Raw genomic sequence first — 25,406 nt, 5'->3', positions numbered from 1 at the left:
TACAAGTCACATCAACCCGTCATATTACAATGAGGTTTATATTGTATTGTGTATATCCAATAATTTAGAATGAAATTGTCTTTTAAAATATAAAAGAGAGCACGAGAATATATCAATATCTTTGGTATATGAATTATGGTGGTCACACATTGTATATAAGACATACATTGAACACCATCTTGTTAAATAGAAGTGATGGTAAACGTTCTTTATCTACTCTATAATATTCTTTTCAATCCGTTTACTCCATATTATCTCAAATCAAAGTTTCAATTTCTTCATGACACATGACATTTCTTTGAGATCATCAGAGAATCTGGAATGAAAATGCCGGCGCATTCTTCTTCGTTTAAAGCCAAATCTTTTACCACAGGTTGTTCTAGTTGATTGTTTTGACTTGTTGTAGAATGATTTACCGCTGAATATAAGACGTTCTAGCTACCTATTTTCAAGAAAATGGTTAAGAACTATTTATTAGACCTATGATTATTTGTCCGTTAATTCACTTCTTTTTCTTCCTCTGTTTCGTATTCTTTCTGAGGCAAGAGCGGTCCAAATCAGTTTGTTGTTTTTATTTTTTATGGTATTATATTTATAATATGTATGATATCGTAATATGTATAATATCTTAGTTTTTAAAAGTATGTATGTTTTGTACCCTTTATTTATACTTCTTCCTTTTCCATATGATTGTCTGTAAGAGATGGCTATGTTGAAAAGGCCGCCCATTGTACCTTTTTGTTTATTATTATGAAACTATTTTAATGTTTCATAGCGTGTACAATAAAGTATATTAAATAAATAAATAAACTATAATTATCATGAATTGTAGTTTAATACATTAAGATTCTTCTTTTGAATTTTATCCCTTCTGGAGATGGTCAGTATTCTGCGCTTTTTTTGCGCCTTAGCGACTGTCTTTCAGGTTCTTCTGGATCATCGTTAACTGTAATCGTATCAACACTTACTATGTACCTATTACTACCACAGCGGGTCGAATGACCCGACTTTGTTTTCTGCTTTAATGTAAGAAATACAGTTGTTTTAAAGGATGTAAAAATTATACTTATTATTATATAAAAATAGTATATTGACGATTTCTATTACAAGCGTTTAAAATAAGAATTTTTGATTAGGTAATCGCATTTTTACGTTATCAATGCAAAAGTTCAAAATTGGTCATTTGACTCGTTATGGTATGTTTAGTGTTAACTGATGAGAGGTCTGCCACAGCTGTGTTGCTGGTATCTTATGTATGTATATATGTATAAATATATACGTATATGTATGTGTACATAAATGTATGTAGATAAAATAAAATACTATTTTACATATTGCTGTTATATAATAATTTCTGTAAATATTCCAGGTATGGTCTTCATCGCAGGATTCATTGTAATCCTATCCATCCTGATGTTCTTCTTCCCGCGTCAAATCAAGCAAAGTCCGCAGCCTCTGCCGCCGAAGAAGAGTAAAGAGAAGAGCGAACCATTCTTTAAAGGTAACAGAAATAATTTTTACCCTGTCTATTCAATTAAAAATTCAGAGAACCGGCAGTCGATTAAGACTGATCCTAAGGATCAAGTGTCCCGGAATCGACACTTGACCAACAGTTTATGAATAATATAATTTTGGTTTCTATTCAACCACAGGACAGCCTGGTAGTTATGGCTATATTTCTAGGTCGAATCGCATGAAATTGCCGCAAGCTATAAATTGCAAATAAAAACGCACCAAAATGCTTGCTATATCCATGACCAATTTAATACATGAAATTTTTGAATCCAAGTCAGGTAGGTGGCAATTATCTCTGTGGTGTAAACACTGCAAGGTTATTATTATACTCTACCACATTTTATTCTCGTTTTTCAATATACCTCTATCGTCTTATTCAGATTTCTTCGCGACGATAAAACGGCAGCTGACCAACGACATCTTGATGTGGCGGACGGCCAGTTCCGTTCTCCATCTGATGCCCATCAGCGGCGTGTACAGCTTCCTGCCCAAGTACCTGGAGAAGCAGTTCCGACTGCCCACGCACGACGCCAACCTTGTCTCGGGTGAGGTACTACTCACACTGCATATTGATAACGTGACTGACATGACACTTCAATTAATATTTTTTTTTCATATTACATCGCTGAAATGCCTTTGTATACAGGGTGTTTGGTTGCAGATGTAAAGCTTTGAAGTGGTGAATATATATCATTTGTTGTCAATCAATGTTTGGTGAAAAATCGTGTTCAAAATTAGAAGCACTATGTATTATAATTAATTATAATTTACTATCTGTCTCTGTAGACTGTACTGCCAGAAGTTGTTGGCCAGTCACATTCTAACAGGAAAAAAAATGTAACATATTTTAAAGTGATGACTTTATACAGAATGATTGGAAATAGATGTAAAAGATTTAAAGCCTTTTGCAGCTGTATACTTTGTTACATCGCATCGTGTATTTTCGAGCGAGGTCCCGTTTTTAAAGGACGGTCAATTTTATTTTGTGAAACTTATCGGCAACAAACTTGTGCGTTATCCTGGACTTGGATAAATTATTTCGGTAAAGTTTTGCCACCTTTTTTTTTTCAAATGTCACTGTAATGAAAATGAAAAATCATGTATTCACTAAGACTTTGACAATAAGTAATAAAAAAGACAAATAATTTGTGTCTTTTTTATTACTTATTGTCAGAGAGCAGTTAAAATTTTTTTTTATTCTTGACTTATTAACGTTTTGCTAATCTAGCATAGTCATAGATAGGAACGTCTACAATAGACAAACATTTATCCTAATTGAAATTTTATTGTGAAGAATTTAAGGAAAAAAAGACGAGAACGCAAATCTTATGTGGAACATAAATTTATAAAAATAGTTCCTGTGTATCCAAAACAGGGGAAGCACGAGAGACCCTCTTAAATGGCGTGATTAAAATATAAACTCATAGGCGCCAATTCCAAGGCATAAGTTTCCATCAAAGGTAATATGTATGGATATAAAAAATAGGCAAACATTTTTAATTTTGAGCTATGTTATACGAACATTATATAAACATTTATTATTTTTGCTGTTGGCGTCCCTATTAAAAATAAATAAATCGCCTTATCATAATCGTCGCCTTTCCTGGGCTTTCTTCTGTAGGCGCTTCCACCAACAATCTTGTTTTTTGAACCATTCCCTCTTGAGTTTTGCAACTTTATGACTTGTATTTAATAAGCAAAATTTTAAGGGTTAGGTTTAGTTATTTCTTTGTATTAATCATGGCAACTATCATTATTTCAGGTCTGGGTGGTATTTTGGTAATGGGCCTCGGAATAATTACGTCGGGCGTGGTGATATTGAAAGTGGTGCCGACGGCAAGACAGGTCGCCGCTTGGACGGCGGCTTCGGCCGCCATGTACAGCGCTGGTGAGTTAACAAATTTATTTTGTAACTACATCTTTCAGAGTACAACCGTTACACCCGTAGTTTTAATATCCTTATATAAAGCATGGTTACCGAGCTGTACAATCTCTGAGAGACTATTACAAAGAATTCTCTAATATAGTAATATAGTAGAATGTAGCGGCCCGATAAGAAGGAAAAGCCATCTGTGATCTGTTTCCTCGCACTCGAAGAGACTGCATTTACCATTTGGACAGCAATGTAAATCTAGTAAAAAATAGGCATAATTAAAAGAAAAATTATCACGTTTAAAATATCTGTGTAACGTACCTGCTATGACTTCCTTTGACTTCCTATGTAGTCATCTACATCAGTTTTGATCCCGTAGAGAAATTCCGAGCATAGCCTTTACATGTCCAATCGAGTGACTGGGAGCTGGCCGATAAGGCTTGTAGTGAAATACCACTGTATTTTTTTTAAAATTGTCCCCGTTTTTGGAGGCCTACTACTAGGGAACTTCCCCATCCATCCATCCTTTCATTAATCACCTCACTTTCGTGCCCTCCCACCAGAATACTACAGGCATATTTTTTGTTCTGTTTTATTTTCTTTCCTTATTTCTTTGCTTTTTTCTTAAATTTACATACTTTTATAATTTAATTATAATTTTTCTATTTTCACACAACGTTTATCACAGATTTAAGTTTCTATCTTGACTAGTCTTAAACACTTGTTTTTTTTGCTTACTTGTTCCTTTTAATGGTCTCTCCTAAGACCCATCTGCAGTACTCTAGAAAGGTCCCGCGACTCTCCTCGTTGTCCGTAAGTGATGCGATGTTCCTTTCTTATATATGGTCATCTTTCAAGTTTATTAAAAAAGGCAATTTGCAGGTATGGTGCTGTTGATGTTCGTCAGCTGTCCAGAAGAAAGCTTCAGGATGTTGAGCGAGAATGGCGCGATCAGCAACTTGTCCTGCAGCTCCAACTGCCACTGCGACGGTGCACCCTACAGCCCGGTCTGTGGACAGGTGAGACACTTCAACTTATTTACAAGCAAGGAGTTGTTCATAAGGAGTTCTAAAAGTAAGCTCTTATATAAAGACCAGTTCAAGTAGAATGAATCAACATGTTACACCAATTTGTATTTTGTCATTTTGTAATTTGTAATCATTATTTCGCATGTCCACTGCCGGAAACAGCCTCCCCCATAGATTTGAACTAAGACTGGTTGAAAGCGGCTGCCTAAGATTGTTAACAGCCCCTGTTCCATCGTTACTCCTGCCAGTAATAATTAATCTGTGGGCACTGCGAACCAGGTGTTGCTATCTTCACTCGCATACCCCTATATGTCAGTATTTTTATTGTCTTGTCTCTTTCTAAAATTCTCATGCCTCTTTACGAAACATATATAATGTTTATATAAAATTGAAAGAGTTAAACTCGTGTCGTGTCCACCTTCGAGTTGCACATTCCTTAAAAATCATATTGCCCACAGGAGGACTTAGGCCCCACGTTTGGAAACACTAGGGTACATGGTAATTGTCTTCACGATACAAGAAGCACGTGGATTGACGAGCGTAGATTTTTAATTTCAAATATATTCGAGAGATGATTTTTTTCCCTTCGTTCGTGAATATTTTGACTGTCTTCTTGGAACATCTTTAACAGCACTTATATATGTAAAACAGTGCGATGTTTAGTGAAACCACAAACATTATGAATTAATTAAAGTAGGTTTGAATGTACAAAAGGCAAATTTTAAGATTGTTTTAAATAGTTTTGAGTAGTAATGTTTTTTTTAAATAAGAGTCGAAGTTTTATTTGGAATTACCCCAGTAATCGATTATCGTCTATAAGTATCGTCGGTATCGTCATATAAATACGAGTATAACTTTCAATAATAACATTACCTTTAACATTATCACAATGCAAGAGGCGTTCTTACCGAGCAGGTTGCTAGCTTTGTTTTATATACGTCAAACACAATGTCACCTATATTTAAAAGGGGTCTGAATCTACTTATGTATACTACAAATTATATTATTATTATTTTATTTTTTATTTTTTATTTTACAAATGCATGTGTTTGCATGGGTAGGATTCCTTCACGTACGTGTCGGCGTGCCAAGCAGGCTGCACGGGGAGTCAACAGCTGGACAACTCCACGTGGTTGTATTACAACTGCTCCTGCGTGGACGAACACGAGCGCGGCGAGAGGGCGATCAACACGTGAGTTCAATAAACAGATTTAACAATAATTGATATTACATTGTTTAGGGCAACAAGAGATTGTTAGCGCAACTTAAGACGTACGACCATAAAGTTGGCAGTTGTTGGAAGATGCTGAATGCTTAGCCAATTTCTTTAAATATTTAGGGGTAGGCTATATCTAGTAGACTACCGATGCGTCGTATTTACTAATCACACGTGACTTACAAATATTTGTCAATTAATAATAAATGTATAACAATCAAGTGTTTACAAAATACGTGGCTACTCTACAAAAAATCAAACCAAAGTAGTATACATTAAAAAGTACTATACTTTATACCCTTTAAAACTTTTGTATCTATACCTTATCATCCTGTAAACAGCAAATATGATCATATGTAATAGGCAGGCGGTTTTTTCTGAACGACGTTAAATATTTCTAAGTTAATCAATCCGTGTCATATGAATACTTTGATAATGAATTATTTTGTTGATTGTTTTTTAACTAAATATTTCCATCGTTGGTTGCGTAGTATCGAGCGGTACGCGTTGGGCAACTCGTCGCAGGTGCTGGGCGGTGGTGTTGCCGTGAGCGGCGAGTGTGGCGGTCCGTGTGCGCAGATCTATGTGTTCGTCGCAATATTCGCGGCCGCCATGTTTGTGCACGCTACAGGCGAGGTTGGAGCTGTGCTGCTTATCATACGCTGCACTGACAAACACGGTACGAACATCACATTACAATTAGTTCACAGGCTTGCCGGTTCAGGATTGTTTCTCTACATTCAGTTTCTCAGTTGAATCCAGATGGTCTAGATCATAGATGCACAGACAGCGGCCCGCCGGTCGAATACTGATGGCCCGCCGACAGCAAAAATAATACTCTCCTACATTCGAAAAATATTGAATTCTATCCCAGAATAAAACCAAAAAAATTTAATTACCTATACTTTTGGCGACCAATCCGCCATCATTCATGATTTGCCCAAGTAGCCCCGAGTATTAATAAGTCTGTGCAACCATGGTCTAGATGGATCCTCTAGAATTCATAGGAGACTTGACGAGAGCCTTCGTTGGCGTAACAAAAAAAAACCTAGCATATTTAATATCCAGTATCACATGTACAGATTTGCAGTATCTCCGTCGTACTAAACGCTTGTTTAGAGGTTCAAAAGGTAAATATTTAGATCTAAACCTCACATTTTTGTTGAGTTTTGGAAATATCATAGAAATGTAACTGCAGGGGTTTAACTGAAAATTGAAAAATAATATACAAAAATATCAATAAAATAAATTTGTACATCTTGTACTCGTATATCTCAGCTACCGAAGCATAGACAAGCATCTAGTAAAATGGCGGCCGTAACAAAAATTGATCAATGATTATATGTAACTAATCGAGTGAGTGATAGTGTTTTTATGTGACATAGTTATTTTGAAGGAGTTTGCTAAAATTAAGTGGTTATACTACTATGGAAAATAGTGATACGTATAAGCAAATCCTGGTGTTGCAGTAAGTTTTGAGTTAGAAGACTTTTATGTGGTCCCTTTTAAAAAAAAAAAACTTTTAAACTGCATTGCACTCCTGAAGTTTACTGCAATTTTTCTATGCGGTTCTAATCCATTGTAAAGTTGGTTTGTTTGTATAAATAGTTTGGGTTTAGCTTTGAATATTTAATCTTAAAATTAAATTACCTATTAACAGACAAAGCGATGGCGATGGGCGTGATCCAGTTCGCGATAGGAGTGTTCGGCAACGTGCCGTGTCCGATCCTGTTCGGCGCGGCGGTGGACGCAGCGTGTAGACTTCGCGACGCCGCTTGTGGGCTGGTCGGCGCCTGCGCATCCTACGACAACGACAGCCTCAGGCACCTTTACCTCGGTATGTACCTACTCATGATGTATATAATACAGATCACAGAGATCATATAGATAATATATATGTAATAAACATTACATAGGTAGGGCCTATAGATCATGTAGATCCTTTATATTACGTAGATATTATAGATCTTGTAGATGTTATGGTTCATGTAGATTACGTAAATCATATAGAATATAGGCGATAAATATATAAGTTGAACAGATGACATATAACATTGATGAAGGTGAAAAAATTACATTTAGCATTTTATTTTAGCATAGCGCAATACATAATTTCAGTTATAATATAACTAAAGTGATGTACTGCGCTATTAAAAGAAATTATTTTGATTTTTTTTTCAATAAATTCACTGTTGGAAAGTTACCTTGATTCCTTACGAGAGGTCAAAATCACTTTAATTAGGTGTACATGCAGCAACAGAGATGTACATTTACATTAATGCTTTTACACCAATAATCAGTAATTTGATATGTTGGTATGTTTTTTCTGTGTAGGTCTATCAGCTGGTCTAATGTTCCTGGCGTTTATAATGGATATGCTGGTGTGGAGCAAAGCGGGCCGCATCGATATGAACCCTGGGGAGCCTGCGCCTGATGCAGCGCCCCTGGCCCGGGCTCGGACACCCACTGACACGCAACTCTGACCCCTGCATAAATACGAGTCACATCTTTAAAATGTACGCAATACTACCATACGGTAGACCAAAGGTTCCCAGACGTTTAAATCTTATAGACCGTTTTCAAAGTTTAACTAGTTTCAGTGAACACAATGGAGCTATATTTCTACCATATTCCCAAAAACTGTAATGGTAAATTGTTTAAAATAATTGAGATTTGATTAGTATCAAAGGTACGCAGACATATTTTATCATCGACCTCTTTCGAATTTAAGCTGATACCAGTGGACATCAGAATTTGAATCGTATTCCTAAAACTCGTCAAAAAATTTAAAAATTAGAGCTTATTATGATAATTTACGTCGCGGAATTCCTACCACGACTTGTTACTTTTATAAAAAAAAGGGAATTTATCAGTACCTTTGGTTTCCAGGCTTTTTGTCATGGATTATTTTCAAAATTTAACTGGTTTCTATGAACTCTTGGATTTCTACTATATTCCTAAAACTCGTCAAAAAATGTAAATATTAGTTCTTACTGTGGAAAGTTGCGGCCGAGTTCCAATCACGAAATAATAGTTAACAAATAAGTAATGTTTATTCTTCTTCTTCTATCTTAGGCATCCGTAATTGGTAACTGTAACATGCAAGTTTTTATAACTAACAGTCGCTGAGCAACTTAAAATATCATCTACCTACATCGAAGTCCAGGAAATATTTTAGTTCTTCACTATAGAAAGCAGATACATTTTCATTTTTATGCCATATTAACACAGACCCTCGTTGATTCTCTCGGGGTCTCCATGGACTCCATCTGGACCAATTAGGGAAGTAAGGTGGTAGATAATCGCTTGCATTTGTACTACTCCGTTCCTTTTGATCGCCTATATAAAACTATAAGACGGTTATGGAATATGAGTTTGGTTTTTGGCCGCTATATATGTATGACCGCAGCTGAATGAGTACAGTTAAACGAAAGATTTTTTCAAATAACTCCAAAAGGAACCTTTACTGTCTGTAATTATCAATTAATGTATCGTTATGAACTTTAAATTGCTATTTGATCATTTCGATATATATTTCAGTGGAAAATCATAGGTTGTTAAAGTTACTTTATTTGTCCACGAACGACTTCATTCGAACAATTGTTTGTCGATATTTTATTATGGTTTTTACGAACCATGTATGCCAAAGTAGTCCTTATTAATCACATATAAACATCACACGTTAAATAATAATGAAATATAAATGAAATGTACATTTTATTTTGACACTATTGTGTGCGTAAAAGTAAAGAAAATTTCGTATACAATTGCATTTTTAGTCTCGATTGTTTTTTTTTTAAATCAACGTTCCCTAAAACGTTAAAATGAATTTGTTTTTAAATGCTAGAAGCAAATAAGGAATAAGTATATTATGAACGATAACATAGTTCTGATTATGAGATATGTTTTTAATATATATCTATATATACAAAACATATTTTAGTTGAAAATAAGGCGTGCCTATATTACATAGTATCACATTACCCAGAACTGAGCTTATTATAAGACTGGGCTTGCAATATATTGTTATCAATATTTCTCTTTCAATTGTAATGTTTATTAAACATTTTAACTTAAAAATTGAATATAAAATTTTGTAATGACAATATGAACAGTAAAACCAAAGTTAAAATATGCTCTACAATGTAAAACGAGCCCAGTTAAACATTTCGGTTATCGCGAATTACATGGCTAGTGATTAGACATTTATGTTAGCATAGAACAAGTTTTTTTTTTATACATTTAAAGTTATTTTATAATTGTAAATATATGATAATAAAACATATAATCACATAATAAATCTATCTTCTTAGGCATTTTTTTATTTAGATAATTTTTAATCTGTTGTATTTAAATAATATTTCATAATTATACAAATTTACTTCATTAATATTTAGGTACACTTGAGCCTGTGAGCCATTCCTTTTTTAAACACAATCAGGTTTATATTTAATCTGTATTTTTTTATATAAAACTGTTTGGTGCCAGTATACTCTTACATTTTTATTCCATACACTTTTGAATGGCTTCATGGCTCTCGTGTAATTATATTTTTTTTATATCAAAGGCTGGGTCGTGTGTAAAAGGAAATTAGTAATACGTTTTGATTTACGGTAATTAGGTTAGGATATCGTAAATTTTAAAAGGTCATCACAATTAATATTTAACGAAGATCTGTAATGTCGTATTTTAATCAACAAACTGCCTATTTTTTTGCTACAGCATGTATATTTGCATGGTTTTTTCAGAGTATTTTATCTAAAAAAAAGTAATAATGATCGTTTTTAAATATTTTATGACTGTAATAGACTGAATTTAAAAGAAATAGGCATTGAGAAACGATGCTACACTGCCATGTTGAACAAACACTTTGTCTGACCAAAATAATTCAATAGAATCACAACAACGAAAAATATACCCTCTGTGCTTGTGAGCTTTAATGAATGCATAATAATTGGTTTTATAAATATTTCGCTAATGTGCATTAAATTTGTGCAATTCTAGGAAAAATATATATTAATGAAATATGTTTAAATTTATTATTATATTATTTATTAGAATTGTGTACACCCTAAACGTAATTTATGTAAAATTAAAATTGTCGTCGTTTTTATAATTGTATGGAAAATGTTAAATGTAGTCATAATAATTTTTCATATATCTTAAATATCTTAATGAACATTTCGTTGCTAATTACTTAGCTATAGTAAATTTTTTAATCTTTATTATTTGTTCTTATCTGTAGTTATGTCTCAATGTCTAGGTAAATTTGTTGATTGTTATGTGTTTTTCAGTGTATTCGAAAATATCTTTTTTAAACACAATTTTACTAGTCTACGACTTAGTTTTAATGAATAATACCTCTGGATCTTAGATATATTAATATTTGTGGTTACTTTTGAATAAGCAAATATCACAGGACCGCGAAGACTGTTCGTTGGAATAGTTTTCGTGTAAGATTTTAATTTTAAATTAATACACTGATAGACAATTTATTCTTTTAATAATTGGCAAATTTAATAATTTGTAAATTTTTAACCATTAACTGTAAATTTGAATTGTGGACAGTGATTTATTTTAATTTATAATTTTTTACCGATGTATTGCATATTTTTAATAAATTGTCTAAACTCGCGATAGGTATGTTTTATCCCAAAAAAAGGAAATATTTATGATAAAAACAATTTTTATTATATAACGCCAGTTTTAATGTGTAAATTAAGTTTTAATATAATTATATCTAAATGTATTTTTGCATATCTTACCAAAAATGCTTGCATGTACTATATACTACGTTACGTACGAACGTTGTCATTTCTTAGTATGGTAATGTATTTCAGTTTTTCAATTAATGGAATGATATTGTTTAATTTATACAGAACGATTTTGCTCTGGTTATAATTCCGGTACTGCTATTTTGTACTAATTATGAATAATAGTTTCCGTGTAGATTTGTTACTGTGACGTTTGTCACATATTTTTTTTTAATTATTTGTAAATAAAAACTTTATTGAGAAAAAACTTCTTTTATTTGCACTACCTTCCTTTGATATCGTCTTGCAAAGTACAGTTCGTTTTTTTTGATTATTTTATAGTTAAATTCATTCTAATTTGTGGAAACTAATCTTAGTCGTATATAGGCTGAATGTAGAGCAGAAAGCTTTAAAGATTTACCATTTATTTTCAATCATTCTGTAAAGTTATGACTCTGAAATATGATTCTCTATTATTTTATATTGGAATACAACAGGCCAATAACTTTTAGAAATTCCTCAGTCCATTGACGTCCATTGCAAGGCATATTCTTTTCCCAAAGAGCGTCACAATGAGCGGTCTTTCGTCGCCCGCAACGAGCGGTTTCCCGATATTTACCTTTGTTTTCGGTTCACCAAGAAGCGTATCCACGCTGCGTCTACCGGCTTAAAAAAATATTACAATAATCATTATGTTACTTTAAATAACTTCTTTCATAATATAATATTAATTTTTGTATTGATTATACCTAGATAAGGCTACAATTAACTTCTATTCTAAACCACTACCACACTAATCACTAAGACGTGATTTATTTATGCACATGAACGTCTTCAGTCACCGACATTAACTTTGGCTGTTAATTTTTGATAATATGAAGATGTATGAGCCGCAAAGGCTAACAGAAGTAACTTTATCCGAAGCCATATTCAATATAAGCATTCCGTATGGAATACTTTATCTCATGCAATAGTCTTTTATTCCACTTAGTATAGAGAACCTCTGTCTATTCCTAAGTTTCTTTATATCTAAAATATTGATATGATAGTGTTAGTACATTTATGATTGAATATATAAATAACATTTTCTGCGTTATTTGGTTGCAGTGACGTAACCGTTCTACGAAATTGTGAGAGGCGACGGCTATGAATTGACCTTGCTATTGAAATATAACAAAACAATATTCGATTAAGTTTGATAAATTTTATTGTAGTTTATACAACGTGTTGTTGACCTCATTGCTCAAGAATTAATGCAAATTTTTTGATTAAATAAATATTATATGTTATCCTAAAATATTTTTAAACCAAGTGACGAAAGTATAGGATGTTGACCATTATAATATGTCGCCGCGTTACATATTACGCTGTACAAGAACACTACACTAAGTGTACTGTCAAATATAGTGTAATCTACAATCTGCTTCGCATATCAAGTTTAAGTTCAAATAGAAAATCAAATTGGTGAAAAAAGGTGAACCACGTTGATGTATACCGAGAAATCAAGATTCAACACATGTAAACACAACAAATGTAAACTCATGTAACCGAACCCACACTGACACGCATTCGTACCAGGAGTCACCTAACGACGCCTGCTGCCAGAGTCGTTCCAGCCACTGTTGTCTACCAATTCACATCACTACAGGGTAACACCGATCGTGAAACACCTAGATCCACCCAGGAGTACCAGATATCCGGGCACGGATCGCCTGAAAAAAGTTGGCCCACTGTCCTAAGCACATCGGCCCTTACCATAGGACACCCAGTGTTACGCAGAAGTCGCAGAAACCCAGGCACGGCGCCCATGTAAAACAGGTAGACCTGTCATCGTAGGCTATCAGCAAACAAGCCCGGACTACTGATCCGGAAATATCCTCCATACTCTTTTCTAGAGACCAACCACCACCACTCAACATGGTCTTTAATCTATGTCTCGATATAAATCATCATATAATAACAATCAATCTACAGTAACTCTTCTATAACACGGTAGATTATTTACGCGTTATAGGAAAATGCTGGTTCGAGTATTCTCATGTAATCCTCGATACTATAACGCGTTATATATAAATGATCTAAGTTTAACTTTTTTGGTTTTAGAGTCTTAAATCGATAATGAAGGAAATACTAGGATATAAACAAAATATGTGCCTTGTAGAACGCGTGGTGTTTTAAAACAACAGATGTGTGACTCTATTGCTTAAGGGATAGATGAGAACATTACCTAGTTAAATTCTATTACAGTTTTGTGTATATCGTATAATAGATCACTATATACACACGATGCCTTGAACATAGTTTGTGTAAGATTTATTTATTTTGTGTGTAAATAAAAAGAAATCTAAGTCAGTAACCCAAGAAAAACGTAAATAAAATAAAAGGAATGTTAGCAAAATAATAAGTACATAAATAAATTTCGTTAAAAATTGTAAAAAACAGAACCGAGGTGATGGATGAAAGGCATCAGAAAAGAGGGAAAATGGAATGAAAGGGTAACAAAGATGAAATGTAGAATGTAAGGAAAGAATGAAATATCTTAAGATGCATGGAAAAAGAGCGTAAAAATATAAATGAAAACGCTATTAAAGAGAAATAAAAGTTCCTGACCCATAAATAAGTTAGGGGTACGAGAGATCACCAACAACAGGGGCCATGAAAAAAAAAGATTCATTTGTTAAACTAACCGAGAGAGTGCATTACAGCGCTTAGTTAAAATCAAGTTAAGAACATTATTTGAAATTACAATCGAGTTCGTTTAAAAGAAATTAATATTTTTAGCGATAGGTTATAAATGATCACTGTATTATTTTCTAAATAAATATTTTTATACAGTTCTTAATTATGTAAATTTCATTTATTGCCATCTTTTCCTTTTTTGCAATAAATTATTACGTTTCAGTAAGTGAAGTGCGTCAAATTTGCTTTGCCCGGGGCGCACAAAACCTTGGAGGCCTTAATGATGATAAAAAAATGATGAATTGTATGCCAGTGAAATTAATAGTATATTATTAAAATTCAATTTCATTTAAGAGTTTTAGTTTATCAAAATATGTGAAACGTGGTTAGTTGACTCAGATATTATAATGTAAACAAAAAATTGTTTAACTTAATTTAAAAACAGCGAAAGTTTGTTACTTACAATGCTAAAATAATTGACTATTTAAAAGTGCGTGTAAATGCCTACTTGAATAATAATATTTTAAATTTGAATCGCAGATCGTATTGGAAATTCATGTAATTGTTAAAAATTGATTATTTTGTAGTAAAGGTATTCGTCTTATTAATGAAGTTAAAGAGAGGGGTGCCGCTTGATCCGTCGAAGCGTTTGGATCTCTCAAAACGTAACGCTTTAAGTCGAATACAAGAAGATTCTTCGGAACCGTTGTATTGGAAGTATGTTTTTGTCAAGAAAATTTTATTAGTGATGTTGGTAAAGTTGACGTTACGTATACTTTTAAAAACTCCAATTAGGCCATTTTACGACATGTTTCTATAAGAAATAAACAACAAAAATTATTTATTATTTAATGCCTGTGTATTATTGCAGAATATAAAGATTTGCTACATAAACAGATTAAAATTTTGTAATGAATTTAGTGGTTTACAAGTAGACGGCGTCCTTGTGGCCATGTTCATAAGTGTTAGCGGAGGCGTCAGCGGAGGCGGCAGCGGATGCTGTAGCAGAGTAACCAACGTGGCGGTTTCTTTTCCAAGACCCGTCCCTTTCATAGCCACCGTGGGTATTTCTGTAAGATAGACAGTATAAAATTATAAATAATTTATAGAAATAAATTTGATTCTTTAGAAATATTTTTGTGCGTCATTGGCCAGTTCAAAGTTGTACACAAGCCACGGAGAGGACTATGTTTGGGATTTCTCTACGAGATCGAATCAAGTATGAAAGAACCCGTAAACGAACGAAGTAATCTTGAAGTTTTAGCTTATAGGATTAGCATGTTTAAGCAGCATTGGGCTGGCCACATGGCGCCCAGAATTCACGGGCCCACAAACGTATCCAGGACTTTCTCCCACAAAGTAAACGACGTTTGTTAAGGTTTATCGAAGACGCAGCTATCATTTAAGCCGGTGAATGTCCACAGCTGGATATGGGCGTCATTAATGGACTTCCCATAGGATTGGTTGGCGACGCAAACTGCATTCAGCTTGTTACAATGACTTTAGCAAGGTTATTTTACCACCGCGTCGGTGGATGTACTACGTTGCTTTTGCCGGGCCGTGATGTCCACTCTGGGACCTTAAGTGTGTGGCTGTGGATAGGCAAATGGCGGCAAAGTGCTTATATGAATATTTGATTAGTAATATTATCTTTTTGGTATATATATCCACATTTCTGAAATGTGCACATAGTAAGCGTTGGTTTAAATTTGTTAACGTTATCATGAGCCGTTATTTGGGAAGTAAGATACGTAGTTAAATAACTTAAATTCTATGATAAATATTCACTGATTTCTTTCACAGTTATTCTTCTAGTCTGTTTAATTTTTAGCAAAGTTATCACTAACCTGTTGTCTAAACAACCGACGCTTTCATTCTCGATGCTGCCACTCGCTTCGATTTCATCGCTTTTGTCGTTATAGTCTTGATCGCCTTCTATGTCTCCGCCTTTTTCAAGTGCTCTAAGGCTTTCTTTTAAATTAAAAGAAATACATTTTTTAAAATATTTACCTACATATAATTCGTAATTGTAGTACAACAACAAATTAAAATTAAAACTATTGAGTTGAAACATATTTTAAATATGTATTTTTTTGTTAATTTTTTATGACAGTATTTGTACTTTGTAGTTTGGAAGAAATTTTTCATTAGTTTACCGCATTTTAATCCGTCAGCTTATGGTGTTACGGCTAATAATTAAAAAAGCAATAATTCCTCCTCCTATGTTAATATGTAGTTATATACCAAATTTATATTCTAAAAATAATTCACATATACATTTGAGCAAAAATGCATATCCCCATATCCTTTTAAAAATATGGAAACGAAAAAATTTTAACTACTCCGTGTTCAAACTAAAGATAGGCAGGGCAAATCTATTTACAATGATTAAATTGAATCGCCAAATATGTTGCTACGCGCATTACTAAATTTTTGGACATTTTGGTTATTTTTTTATATTTCGTTAAAGGCACACTATTTATGAAGAGAAAAAAATTCTAAAATCGCGATGAGAATAACATCATGTAACATTAAATAAGAAAAGTCTTTATTTTAATTTTAGTATAATAATTGTGAGATGTATTACAAAAACTGGTTTAAAATTTAGGTTTAAAGTAAAAAAATCCGATATCATTTACTAAATAACAAATGACTCCTCGATCACTTTGAGTTTTATGTACACCTGTGCAAAATTTAACTAACGTCTATCAAAACCAAAACGGGCATGTTCAGTTAAAAAAAGATATCGTGTGTCGTAAAACATGCAATGAAAATATCACATTATGTAATAATTTGTTTGTTTTGAAGACATCAACATTATAAATAAAGTGTTCATCTTATTACAATTTATTATTTATTTTACTATTGGACTGTCATTAGCCTAAAAAGTCGGAAAAGCTAGTTATATATTGATGTATATTATCTAATATATAAAATTCTCGCGTCACGGTGTTCGAACTTGAACTCCTCCGAAACGGCTTGACCGATTTTTACCAAATTTTACATGCGTATTCAGTATGTCTGAGAATCGGCTACTATCTATTTTCCATACCCCTAAGTGATAAGGGTGGTCCACCCCTAAATTTTATTTTTATTTTTTAGACAATTTTTTTGATTTTTATTTTATTATGATACAGCATACAAAAATACATATAAACCTAAATTTTCACCCCTCTACGATCAACCCTTATCTTACATTTGTTAATTAAAAACTTTAATTATTTTTGCAAAACAACGTTTGCGGGATCAGCTAGTTATTATATAAGATATTCATAGAACTTACCATGGTTAGCAACGGCGTAGACCGTTAGCATGGCGAATAACACCGTGCTAGTGATTTTTTTCGTCATTCTGACTGACTATGCATCATTGTTCCGGTGGCATCTTTTATAGGACCTGACTGTTACAGGATGAACTCGTCACGTCAATTTAATTCGGGTGACATTGTCGTGTTTTCGGCCGCAACGCATGACCGACAAGGTTATTGATATAGGGAATATATGTACATTTGTTATTGTTATCAGCCATTGAAATTAACTACTCTTTGAACATATGCCTAGTCGTAGAAAGAAGCAATAGAGTTTACGCTTGGATTATTTCACGGAGTCGTACATTTTCGTATAACAGCGAACTTAATGTCGAAGGCATTCTCTACCTGTTAACCGTTTGGGCGGTGCACAGGTAAATTGATAAAGATAGGTGAAACAAGTTAATGTCCTAAAATAGTAGAAATAGAAAATGAAACACATAAATATGTCAATAGCTACTACATAATATAATTATATATAAATTTACCTTATAATATATATATATATATATATATATATATATATATATATATATATATATATATATACTTATATATGTGTATGTATGTATGTACATATCTATTTAAATGTCTTCATATACTATTTATTTAAATATAATAAATAATAAAATCCAGCTATTGTGATAATTGTCAAGCAACAGCTTTCCAACCTTCGCTATATATGTGCAAAAACTCTTGATTATCCTAATATCTAGGGAGAACGCGTTCCAGAAAATAATGGCTTGTATTGAAAAGGAATGGGTAAAGTTGGTACTATGGGGGGATATCTCAGTAAACGATTTCTCGAGGAGCGAAATGTTTTTTCGTGTGTAGAATATCGTTGTTGTCTAACATTAGGCACGCCCAGGCTACAACATATGCATTTATTGCGAACTCAATCAAGTTTTGTTATGCCGTACACTCACCTCATTACCTTCGTCTTAGCTCCTTGAATGGTATATAAATTTTTTCTTGCAATTTCTCGCTTGTCAAGACCGATCTTTTGGTCGATTCAGATATTATACTTTGAATTACATTAAAATTGGTCTATGAATCTCTTGCTGTGTGTAAACTAAACGTGTTAGTGTTGATTTCAATAAATTTTGTTATATTCGTAGTCACGACCTTGCTTAATGCGCGAACAGATTTGCGGTTAAATGAAATCATTTCGTATGCAAAAACCTAGAGTGTGATATAAAAAATTATCGAGTATCTACTTTATATTGTGCTAACAATTCTTATATTAAGTATCAGCAAAGATGTTCCTATAAATAGTTTTAAGTACAGGAGCTATGTGACCACACTTTCAGTGTTTTGGGGAACGTTGAAAAAGTATAATCTAAATAGTCCACTTTTATTTTTACTTTTTTAATTTTATACTGTCCCTATTTTCAGAAATCATTTCGTAGTTAATAATTGTTAAAACACCTTTTTATTTAATTTTTTTGAGAATGTTTAATCTAATCAAATATGACGATTTACTAACTATAGAATAAATAGATTATTAGAAGTAGATTAACTTAATTGTCGATTAAATCTGGTAATATTGCATGTAATGCAAAAGTTCTCAAGGGAGTCCTCAGGCTAAGTTACGTAAACGATTTTTAAGCTAAGCGTTCTCTACACTCTGGCTCCTCAAGCCCGCGGAATCTGTAAATACCAGTAAGACAGTGTGCTTCAATATTATCATCGATTCAGTCACAGGATATCCACTACTAGATATCAACCTCACCTACTAGAATCTCATGGCCCCATCATGCACGCTATGTGGTCTTCCCACTGTCAATTCAACTTGCCAATATGCTGGAATATTAGGCTTCATCAGTCACTTTCAATGCCAGTGTGCATACTTAAAAAATATTATCAAAGCCTATTAATACATAGTGCGATTTAAAATCAAGAAAATCCATTCAATAAGACCTAATAATCGCCGGCAAGTCTTCTAGATCGGACCTTGAAAAGCCTTTGAAATAATTAAGCTTAAAGACCACGCAAACTAAGCCAAATAACGAAATGAATAAGAATAATTTATTATGAATTTGTATGCCAAAGAGATATGAGCGAAAGGAAATCAAACAGGAAATCTTTTTCTAATCCTAAGCTAAAGGATTTAGGATTATCAAAAGCGAACATCAGTATATGGAACTTGTTTCTAGAGCAACATTGGTAGGATCATTTAAAATTTGGTCACGTATGGCAAAGGAGTCTGGTGAGGTAAAATGAATAGCCAGGAGACCATTCTTAATCTGTTACAGGGGTCGTTAAACTTGGCCACTGTACACAGCCTATATCCCTGCAATACGTTTGACACAGCGCCTATAGAATGCTGGCAAGCTACGACCCTGTAGATTTGGCTGATGCATCATTGTTTGCAAAGCACTCGAAGAGAGTCTACGGCATAAGATGTCGTTGGAAACGTTTCGATTCCAGATGCTCTAATGGCCCGGATTGACACGTAGAGAATAAATGCTTCTAGACTTTAATATGTTCATGAAACTCGAGTATGGAAACAATTTTATATTTATTATGATAGTTATTATAGCAAGGAAAAGGTTTTATAAAATAAAAGTTACGAACCAGTCTGCTATAGGTGTAATTACTCCAATTAAATACGGGGAAGACCCGTCCCGGCGGACACGTTCAGAATAGCTTCGCATCAAGGTATATATTAACATAAATTAAAATTGTGTTTTATTTATATATTGTTGATTATGGAGCTTTAATTAATGTTTCTGCGTGGGAGTTTATGTCTTGTTTTCTTTATTTTATTCTTGGATACAATTACGTAATGAATTATGGTTATATACAAGTGTAAATTATTTATAATTGTAACTCTTTTGTTCGAAATATTATTGTAATGTGTGCTAAAGATGTATATAAAGCCTGATGACATTCTCTTCCAATCTCTCTTCGAGCAGAGTGGAGGAATGGATGCAGAAGATGGTGCAGGGTTTATATATAGAGCGTTTCAGCCATTTTTATAGACGCTCACTACAGGTATAAGCCACCCCAAAGATATCTATGTCTCTATCGTTGGGCTAATACTGCTCACAGGTGTAGAATGTAAGATAAAACTTTTACGCATAAGTAATACTTTCACATATTATTGGATTTGAAGAATGTGTATTTTTGGGCTATGCTATAACCAATAAAAACAAAATGTTATAAGTTATTACAGTAATTTAGTGTTATATTTAGCACTGATACTGGGGTAATAAATAATTCGCCTGTGACAGAAGTTTCTATGTTTTTATACCTTCCCTGTTACCTATTTCCTTGTTTTTAAATATTCTAGTTATAATCGTCATTGTTATGATTCTATAATATTACAATTAATTAGTTTAAAAATCGTTGCTACCCAGATATTTGTAAAATTAAGACTGTGCACAGTACGTATTTTTAGTTTACGACTCAGAACACAATAAAAGTTACATTGCTAAAACCCAATACCCGTATTATTCACCGGAAATAATATTTTGGTTTATATATAAAAGTTTTCGTCGTTTCCAGCGTATTCTATTATTATTTGTTCTATCTTCACGGAAATATTTGCTCAGAAATATCTCTTTTACGTACCAACCTATCTGAACTATTAAAAAGAAGATATGCTGCATGTTAATGGCACTAGTATTAGAATGTCTTATGCATAAATATCTTAATGTGACCAGCTTAGAATCGATCAGAAGCTCGGCGTATTCGACTGGGATCAAACTTTTTAATGCGTATTGATTTTTCTCAAAAATTTCCAACATTTTATTTCTATTTTCATCCAGTTAATGCTTTACTGAGTTTATCAATCCATTTGCAATGAGTGGACTTACATCTCTTCGTTTAAAACTCAAGTGTCTAATGCCACTACAGCTTAAACTAATTTGACAAGGGTAGCTAGCTGGTCGCAGGATGGAATTTATGATTTTATGTAATATGTTATATGAAGTATGAGATATATTTTGTTAAATGCATTATTAGACCAGCGATAGAGTTGATAAAGTAAGTGTATTTATACTATGTAGAACCTTCGAGAATTAAGGAGCATAAATTCTATTTATAATGTATATTAGGATTTTAAGAAAAACAATAACAATTATTAAAACAATAAGCTATATTTTACATACATAAAATGTACACAAATAAAAAAGAATATCTATTATCACAATTCGAGTTGTTAAACCAATCTTGCTGCATCTCTGTTCAGCTGTCAATGTCTGATGATGTTTTAACGTCTGTAACAAATAGAAATATAAAAATTAATTATCTTGCTGTTATTATTTCAGATAAAACAGATAATTAATGAGAATAATGCAGAAATATTTAAAATTATTATCAATAATCCGACTATATAATGAGGTAAAACATTATAGTACAGTTATAACGAATAAAAAGTACTAATGACATTAAAATTAATATAATCACATTAACATATAATAATAAATAGCTAGTAATTAGATTATAATAACATACTTTATCTTAACTGTTCTCTGTAAAATGTATATCTTTGAGATGTTTATACACTGTTTTTGATTGATTTCATTGTTCGTTTAATCATATTACAATTTATCCATGCGTGTATGTCACCCTTTAATAGCATCTTCTAACTTTAAATATATGGTTATTAGGCTTTGCCCCATGTCCTGATCTAGCAAAAGCCTACCACAAACTCAGTGGAGTTACTTTTGGCTATCACTTTTACTAATGTCTTAAAATCAATTGTAAGGGCAAATTACTAAGCTTTATTATCACTTAAAATCCTTGACACTGTTATTAAATTTTATATATATATATATATATATGTTAGTTATAAAAGATATCATGGATGCAGACGGAAAAGAATGCAATATTTAAGTCATATATATACGATGTATTACCTTGCTATATATATGTATATATATATATATTTATATATATAGATATTAGTGCAGGTATATAGTGTTTATAAGCGAACATTGTGTTAGTAAAATATAAGTTTTAAAGAATAAGTATGTTATAAATAGTTCCGTAACAATTGGGATTCTAGATTCGATGTCTAGAAAAATATATTTACGTCTTATGTATATATAAAACTTAAATTAAATTAGAATTCAATAGGAAAAGTTATCAGGCTTACCCATAACCGCCTTTGTGGCCACCATAGCCCCCAGCGCCTGCACTTGCACTGGCGCTGGCCTGAGCGCTGGAACCGCCGTAGCCCTTGCCACCGTGGCCGTAATTGCCACCATGGCCACCGCCGCCAGATCCTCCGAGTCCGCCTCCATTGCCACCGCCTAATCCGCCTCCGTGACCACCACCGAGGCCGCCGCCGTTGCCGCCTCCGTGGCCCCCACCGAGACCACCGCCGTTACCACCTCCAAGTCCGCCTCCGTGACCACCGCCATTACCACCACCGAGTCCGCCGCCTAGGCCTCCTCCGTTTCCACCACCGTGACCGCCGCCGTTTCCGCCAAAACCACCGCCGCCGGAACCTCCATGTCCACCTCCGAGACCACCTCCATTGCCACCACCGAGTCCACCGCCGCCTCCGTGACCTCCGCCTAATCCGCCGCCCCCTCCGTTGCCACCGCCAAGTCCACCGCCGAGTCCGCCGCCACCTCCGTGGCCACCACCGCCGCCACCTCCAAATCCGCCACCGCCTCCGAATCCGCCGCCGCCTCCGCCACCACCGCCGTATCCTCCGCTGCTTCCACCGCCGCCATAACCTAAATATGTTTATGATTATTATTAACAAGTCAAAGTTACATATTAATACATATACAGATCATTTATAATTTTGATATTTTTTTAAAGTAACGTGGTTACCTGGCGCTGCGTGGATGCAAACAAACAGGCCAAAGGCCAGTGCGACTACTGCAAGACGAGCCATCTCGTTTAACTGTGTCGAACGCTGTCCCGGCCTCTGCTTATATACGGCGCAGCTTATGTCACGATCCAACAAGTGTTTACAGTGACCCTATGTTTTTTCCGGCGTCTTTTTTGCTCCGACCGGCATTATTAAAGCACCACGATCGTCGAATATAATAAACTAAGGTGGATGAACGATGAGTATACAAGATTGTCGGATAGAAACAGGGAAGGCTTGATCTAAAGCCTGTTATTTCGGGACATAAATTAAGTTGTGTGCTTTTTTTTTGAATATGGCCGATTAGATGCTGACTTTTAAAAATGTTTTGTTACAATTATTAATATTTTTAATGATAATGTTATATATATTTATACATAAATATACAGCATGATTAGTTATAGGTGTGAAAGCAATAAAGGAATGAGTATATAGTTCATTTGTTGTCAATTAATGTATGACCCTGTCCAAAAATCAAACTTAAAAAACGGTTGATTATTTTTTGATATTTTTTAGACTAATAAGTAATAATTCCGTACAAACATGCATCGTGATTATTCAGCATTTTCACATAAAATGGTTATTTATAAAAAAATATTTGAGTTAAAATTGCAATCATGTGACGTATACATATATTTTTAAGTTAAAAAATCGAAATCAGCCAGAAGAAAACTGTATTAAAAGATTTTACAACAAATTTCTAAATATTTTTTTTGAAATACGAAACCTCTTTTCTCGTCCTAATTAAAAATTGTTACGGATTATCATTATTTATTATAAATAAACTCCGTATACACAAGTTATATTTTCCTTGATTTAGTTTTTGCAAATTTACTACGGAAGGCAAACGTTTGGATAAACAGTTCGTAGAATAACATGATGTTGCTGATTGATTGTATCAAGCGCCTGATAAAGCGTACAGATAGTTATTAATTGCCCTCTGCTAAATATATACATATTTATATATGTGTATATATATGAATATATGTAATATATGTATATATATAAAAATTACATATTTTTTATAAACTTATGTCTGCAGGGTAAATAGTTATAGGTGCGAAAGTCTAGTTGTGAATGTATAACCATTTGTTAGGAAAAAGTTTTAAAACTATTTTTTTTTTACATTATTTTGTTTTCGTTATCGGAATGCGATAGGCTAATAATTTCTGACAGTACAAAATGTGCAAAAGTAGAGCGAACAATAATTAATTATGTGATACAAATTTTGAAAACGATTTCCTTTCTATATTATCAATAAGTTAATTATTATTTATCTAACTATTGATTTTTGGATTAGGTTAATCTTACTACACTAACAAATGAACTACACATTCACCCTTATAAAACTTATATACCTATAACCAATCACTATATACATACACATATATAATATGTTCCTAGATGTATTACGTCCTTATTAAGTGATATTTTTATATATAAATATATTATATATTTTTTTGGATTTTTATTTTGCTTTTATAAATCATATACGTTATACAAAATAACAGATTTTAAATTTATGCATCAGTAAAAAAAAATATCACCCTTATTAGAAATCTACGTGGATAGCCTTCAAACAGCAGTTGAAAAGCTTCTTTTATATAAATTCTTTTTAAAATCAAAAACCAGAGACATTTTTGTCATATTTTTAAATGTTCTTGAATTGACCACGATTATATATAATACATGATTTAAATACTCATGTACTTAATGTTAGCAATATGAAAAATATGAAGAAAAATTTTGTATTAACGCCATTTTATGTGTTTTTTTTTAAGAAATCTTTTTTTTTTTTTTAATTATTCATCCCAAATTGTTTTTAAAAATTTATAGTCCATATACAACGACGTCAGTTGCAACGTGATTCAATCACAGATTTTTCGTTATAACAGTTAACTGAAATTTACTACCGAGAAAATGCATACACTGAAAAAAACTACACAAAAATGTCAGGACAAAGCATTTCCGGGATCGATAGTTTCATTAATCCATTTTTTTTATTTCTTGTTAGTAATAATAGAGTCGTCAGAACAAGTTATGTTACTTATATATTTTTATCATTTGAACACATTAAAATAATTATTTCTAAAAAGACGAGCAAATTTTATGCTCTTTCCTATCAGTTTAGATGCATTATTTTTCACACAGTGATGACACTGGAAACATCTTGTAATGATAAGATATTCTGGCTCATTACAA

The 25,406-nt window shown here is 33.1% G+C and overlaps 3 protein-coding genes across 4 annotated transcripts in view; 1 reads left to right on the top strand and 2 right to left on the bottom strand.

Moving 5' to 3' along the window:
• Positions 1–11,591, top strand: part of LOC137926834 (solute carrier organic anion transporter family member 74D-like) — a 110,657-nt gene extending 99,066 nt beyond the window's left edge. For both annotated transcript variants that reach the window (XM_068770549.1, XM_068770550.1), the window contains exons 4-11: positions 1,370–1,501; positions 1,896–2,060; positions 3,278–3,403; positions 4,271–4,407; positions 5,478–5,608; positions 6,124–6,311; positions 7,293–7,469; positions 7,967–11,591. In XM_068770549.1, the coding sequence (XP_068626650.1) occupies positions 1,370–1,501; positions 1,896–2,060; positions 3,278–3,403; positions 4,271–4,407; positions 5,478–5,608; positions 6,124–6,311; positions 7,293–7,469; positions 7,967–8,115 (1,205 nt within the window). In that variant the 3' untranslated portion in view covers positions 8,116–11,591. The remainder of the gene's footprint in view (positions 1–1,369; positions 1,502–1,895; positions 2,061–3,277; positions 3,404–4,270; positions 4,408–5,477; positions 5,609–6,123; positions 6,312–7,292; positions 7,470–7,966) is intronic.
• A 3,398-nt stretch (positions 11,592–14,989) lies between these two features.
• Positions 14,990–17,414, bottom strand: LOC137926643 (uncharacterized). The gene is made up of 3 exons (XM_068770311.1): positions 17,348–17,414; positions 15,912–16,035; positions 14,990–15,134 (listed from the first exon to the last, which is right to left on the bottom strand). The coding sequence occupies exons 1-3, from the start codon at positions 17,412–17,414 to the stop codon at positions 14,990–14,992; spliced, it is 336 nt and encodes a 111-aa protein (XP_068626412.1).
• Positions 17,415–21,455: 4,041 nt separating this feature from the next.
• On the bottom strand, positions 21,456–23,242 carry LOC137926943 (ctenidin-1-like). The gene is made up of 3 exons (XM_068770690.1): positions 23,165–23,242; positions 22,476–23,064; positions 21,456–21,594 (listed from the first exon to the last, which is right to left on the bottom strand). The coding sequence occupies exons 1-3, from the start codon at positions 23,226–23,228 to the stop codon at positions 21,588–21,590; spliced, it is 660 nt and encodes a 219-aa protein (XP_068626791.1). The 5' UTR covers positions 23,229–23,242; the 3' UTR covers positions 21,456–21,587.
• Between the last annotated feature and the right edge of the window lie 2,164 nt (positions 23,243–25,406).

The sequence above is a fragment of the Battus philenor genome, unplaced genomic scaffold (genome assembly GCF_028537555.1).
Source record: "Battus philenor isolate CCGP_79_NKW_IND1 unplaced genomic scaffold, ilBatPhil1.0.hap1 SCAF_3, whole genome shotgun sequence".
Lineage (NCBI taxonomy): Eukaryota > Metazoa > Arthropoda > Insecta > Lepidoptera > Papilionidae > Battus > Battus philenor.
The sequence above is the reverse complement of the archived record's forward strand: the minus strand, read 5'-3'. Positions and strand labels throughout refer to the sequence as shown.

What these genes read in the sequence shown, in the direction of transcription:
- LOC137926643 (XM_068770311.1), bottom strand. Translation starts at nt 17,414, where the DNA reads ATGACGAAAAAAATCACTAGCACGGTGTTATTCGCCATGCTAACGGTC. An exon ending in CTACGCCGTTGCTAACCATG is followed by an intron (nt 16,036 to 17,347) that starts GTAAGTTCTATG and finishes TTAATTTAAAAG; the next exon opens with AAAGCCTTAGAGCACTTGAA. An exon ending in GTCGGTTGTTTAGACAACAG is followed by an intron (nt 15,135 to 15,911) that starts GTTAGTGATAAC and finishes TCTATCTTACAG; the next exon opens with AAATACCCACGGTGGCTATG.
- LOC137926943 (XM_068770690.1), bottom strand. Translation starts at nt 23,228, where the DNA reads ATGGCTCGTCTTGCAGTAGTCGCACTGGCCTTTGGCCTGTTTGTTTGC. An exon ending in TTGCATCCACGCAGCGCCAG is followed by an intron (nt 23,065 to 23,164) that starts GTAACCACGTTA and finishes AAACATATTTAG; the next exon opens with GTTATGGCGGCGGTGGAAGC.